General features: G+C 34.5%; 1 protein-coding gene across 1 annotated transcript in view; it reads right to left on the minus strand.

The window, feature by feature from the left end:
• The window catches only part of LOC21405618 (4-coumarate--CoA ligase-like 6), a 3,928-nt gene extending 955 nt beyond the window's left edge, over window positions 1–2,973 (minus strand). The window contains exons 1-4 of the mRNA XM_010112109.2: window positions 1,764–2,973; window positions 926–1,115; window positions 296–441; window positions 68–135 (exon numbers count right to left, since the gene is read on the minus strand). Of these exons, the coding sequence (XP_010110411.1) occupies window positions 68–135; window positions 296–441; window positions 926–1,115; window positions 1,764–2,810 (1,451 nt within the window). The 5' untranslated portion in view covers window positions 2,811–2,973. The remainder of the gene's footprint in view (window positions 1–67; window positions 136–295; window positions 442–925; window positions 1,116–1,763) is intronic.
• Window positions 2,974–4,292: the final 1,319 nt, after the last annotated feature.

A 4,292-nucleotide genomic window follows, 5' to 3' on the forward strand; every position in this document is an offset into this window, starting at 1 on the left:
TTTTTTTTTCATATCCACATGCTTTAGTGCCTTAAATTGGATCTGGTGTTTTTGTGTGCACACTTACGCTGCTACAGCTACGTCCCGAATCTCAGGATGGGAAGCCAGGACAGCCTCTAAGTCCGCAGGAGCAATCTGCAGTATTCACGATCGCAAACACAAATTAATCAAAAGGATTTTTCCTTCTACATCACCATACTATATTAGTTCAGAGACAAGTTGACAGATCAAGCAAGAAAACACTCGTACATTGTATGTCATCAGCAACTAGTATCATCCCGAATACAGATTATACCTGATAGCCCTTGTATTTGATGATCTCTTTCAACCGGTCAACTACATGTAAATATCCGTCTTGGTCAAAATAAACAATATCTCCAGTACGTAACCAACCGTCTTTATCGATTGCTGACATAGTTGCTACTGCATTATTTAGGTATCCTGCAAACTCAACAGTAAAATTAAGCGCTATAATCAAACAGTCATCAAAATGGCCGTGGTTTTCTAATTAAAGTTTGACAAAACAGATATGGCAGCTATACTCTGCTGCAATATTTTAATACTAAGACTTTTTGAAGCATGCACTTGCACTTACAAGCTTGAGGGAAAATAAACAGAGAAAATGACATGTTGTAGTTGTAGGTGTATAATTTATATGTAAATCAACAAAAGATTTATGCAAAAGGAGCATGAAGCAGTAAACTGAAATAAGTTGTGAGAATGAAATTCACAAGCATGAAGTAACATCATCAGTAGGTTACAACTTCACCTATGGTATGACAATCTACAATCAAAATAAAATGAAACACACTTTTTTTGTCCAAAATGATGAAAAACATAAACAAAGTTTCATAAAAGAGAGCAAACACCTTTAGCATTGACAAATCAATAAGAGAGATTTGAGGAACCAAGAAAGTTTTTTCACCTTTCATAACTGCTGGTCCCCGTAGCCAAAGTTCGCCACAACTACCGGGAGGCAAGAACGACCCTGTATTCAAATCCATTACTTTTGCTTCCATGTTTGGACCCAAAAGTCCTACTGAAGAAAATTTCCTACACTTCTTGGTGTTGAAGCCACGAGTTCCTACTGCAGTTGACTCAGTCATGCCATAGCCCTGAAAGACCAAAATTTTTCATCATTCAATACCTATATATGATGGGAAACAAGTTGTACATTGCTTTATTAGGTAACTTGCACCAACACACCCTAAAGTTTTCATCATTTGCAAGTTGGACCGCTAATTTTTAATTTTTTGGTACTTAGAACCCTATATTTAAAAATGCTTGCCAATTTAGTCCGATTGATAATCAGGGTCCCAAATGTCAAAATTAAAAAGTAGAGTCTAACTGTACCACCAATGAAAAGTTTCTGGTACATTTGGGTAAACGTCTTGAGGCATTTTCGTCTATTAATTGACGTTTGTTAGCTATTAGACCACAATCCAAGTTGCCGAAGACCAGAAAGTTCATAGTGCACCACCAACGCATTTGACCCTTGTTCTACTACGCACAAATTTCATTACTCAAAATTTCCTGTTGATTCGATTTGTACGATATAACAAAAATGAAAAAGAAAAAAATCCATCTATATTTTTAAGCAGAGTGGATTGATATGCGTAATAGCAGAACTCAACATCCAAAACTATCCTTCTGCCCCTTCAAAAACTGAACCAGATAGAAAATCTATCCAAACGAAATAAATCTAAAGAAAACGATTGCGAAAAAATGGAAAAGAAAAGGAGGAATTAGTTGTACATTTATACCTGAATGAAATCAACATGAGGAAGGGTGTGCAAGAAGTCCTCTATGATTTTCCCACTGATAGGAGCTGCACCAGATGAAACCTGCTTCAAACTCCGGAAACCTTTCCCACCAACCACTTTTGCACACTTTGTCAAGGCTATTAACATTGGTGGAACAACAGGGAAGTGTGTGACCTTGTAAGTTTCTATGGTCTTCACCATGTCGTTGACATCAAATTTTCTCATGACAACAATGGTAGAACCCAAAGACAAGAGTCCCATAACAAAAAGAGCCAGTCCATATATATGGAACATTGGCAGAACAGCTAAGTACACATTCTCCGATCTCGGGTACTCGTATTGTGAGGCCTCAAACCTCACAAAAAGGTCAACCATGGCTATGAAATTCCCATGAGTTAGCACAACACCTTTGCTCGCGCCAGTTGTTCCCGAGGAATACATTATCGCAGCTGTGTCTTGTTGCCTGATCAATGGCCTTGGAGCAAAATCAAACTCGCAAGATACAAGCTTATAAAACTCTCGAAAACTACTCATTGGTTTCTGGCTCGAGTTAAAATTTTCAGGCACCGCAATCGCGCCAACCCTGAATGCCCGCAACAGCTCCACTTTCTCAGGGAGAGTGAAAGCAAGACAAGCCTTGGAGTCGGCGACTTGCTTCTTGACTTCAGTCACAGTGCTGAGAGGATTCATGGTAGTGACAATGGCTCCCAAATACACGACCCCCAAGAGAATAACCGGGAAGTAAACGGAGTTCGGCAGGAGAAGCAAAACGACGTCGTTCTTGGAGACACCCATGGAATGGAGACCAGAGGCCATTGATTTAACCAAACGGTGGAGCTCTGAATAGGATATTGAAGAAGACCCAGATGAGGAATCAACGAGAGCGGAAACACCATTATGTTGTTTGGAAAAAATGAAGGAGACAACATCGAGAAATGGGTCTGAGGGGAAGGTTATGGGACGATTTGTGCTGTGGCAGATTCCTGTTTCTGGGGAATACCAATGAGGGAATTGGGTGTCCAAGGTTTTGTTGCTTAACGCCGCCATTGTTAATGGTTGTTTTGAAACAAGGCCAACGTTAGAACAATACAAAAGGGTATTCTGTTTTGTTTGTAATGTGTTTGTAGGTTCGTTGATCTGGTTCTTAAAGCGTTCAAAGCAGGCGAGAATAGCGCGAACCAGAAACCAAATTTAATATAATATATTACTAGTTTATTTCTTACTTTTTTTCAACACCTTAGAGTCGGAGATAGGCTTTATTCCATTTTGTTTTGCACCGCGTTTTTATAAAGAGAACAAAATACTAAAAAATGAGGGTCTGAATATGTTCTACGGACATATGATGGTTGGAGGAATTAGTGTCTCTGAACTCTGAAGTCGTGTGGACTGTGGAGTATAGAGTCGGTTAAGCATATAGTTAAGGCATATAAAATCATTTCGGTAACGTTGGTATATTATGTTTTTAATTCTATTAATACGGTACTTTTTTTTAATCTATTAATACGGTACTTTTATTCTTAAGAAACGTTATTTAATAGTTTATGATTGATTTTTAGGATATATAATGTCTAAATTGTTTTTTATTAATTAAATAAAAGTTTAATAATTTTAAAAATATTTTTTAAAACATGTTAACTTATTTTAATTTTTAAATTTTAAATGTTTTAAAAGTATTTTTAAAATTTTTTTAAGTAATAATTAGTTTGTTGTTAATTAATGAGAAGTGTAGCATGAATATTTTATATCTCAAAAATCTATTCCATAATACTAAAAAAACGTTTCTTTAAAAGTAAATGTATCGTCTTAATATTATTAAAAACACAATATACTAATAAGATATTTTGCTATAACAAATGGTATCAAAATAATTTTAGCCCAATATTCAATTCATTGATCTTTCTTACGAATTTATTTTTTATATTTTTAATCATTTTTAAAATAGTTTATTTTTTTTATTTTTAATTTTGTGGTTATTAGCCTTCGACTTTTCTTTTTGTGTATTTTATGGGATGTTTGGTAGAGGGATTCGTTCCCTGATTCGAATCATGATTCATGGTTCGCTACAGTATTTTCTCTCATAAAAAATTCACGTAAATCGAAAATGGTTTGAATCACATTATTTGAATCCTCCAACCAAACGTAAATTTTCGCTCCTGTACTTTCCTTTTTGGGTTTTGTGAGGGACATTCCAAAATTCGTGTTGAAAATAATATATTATCTTTATGGTATTGACGATGGCTTACATTGACTTAGTTTGGTATTATTATAAATTTTTAAAAAATTACTTTTAGCTATACTGAAAGAAAAAACAGATATTATAAAAAACAGTTGAGTGTTTGACAAATTATAATTATAGTAGCTATGCTGGTTCTAAAATCAATATAATAGCGTTTAGTAAATTATGAGATTGAATTACTGTGAATAATTAAAAATTACGACTATATTATAGTATAATATATATAATTACAATATAGTATATATTTATTATTATATTTAAAATAATACAAAAAAATATTAGTATATAATATA

This window comes from Morus notabilis, unplaced genomic scaffold (assembly GCF_000414095.1).
Source record: "Morus notabilis unplaced genomic scaffold, ASM41409v2 Scaffold15, whole genome shotgun sequence".
NCBI lineage: Eukaryota > Viridiplantae > Streptophyta > Magnoliopsida > Rosales > Moraceae > Morus > Morus notabilis.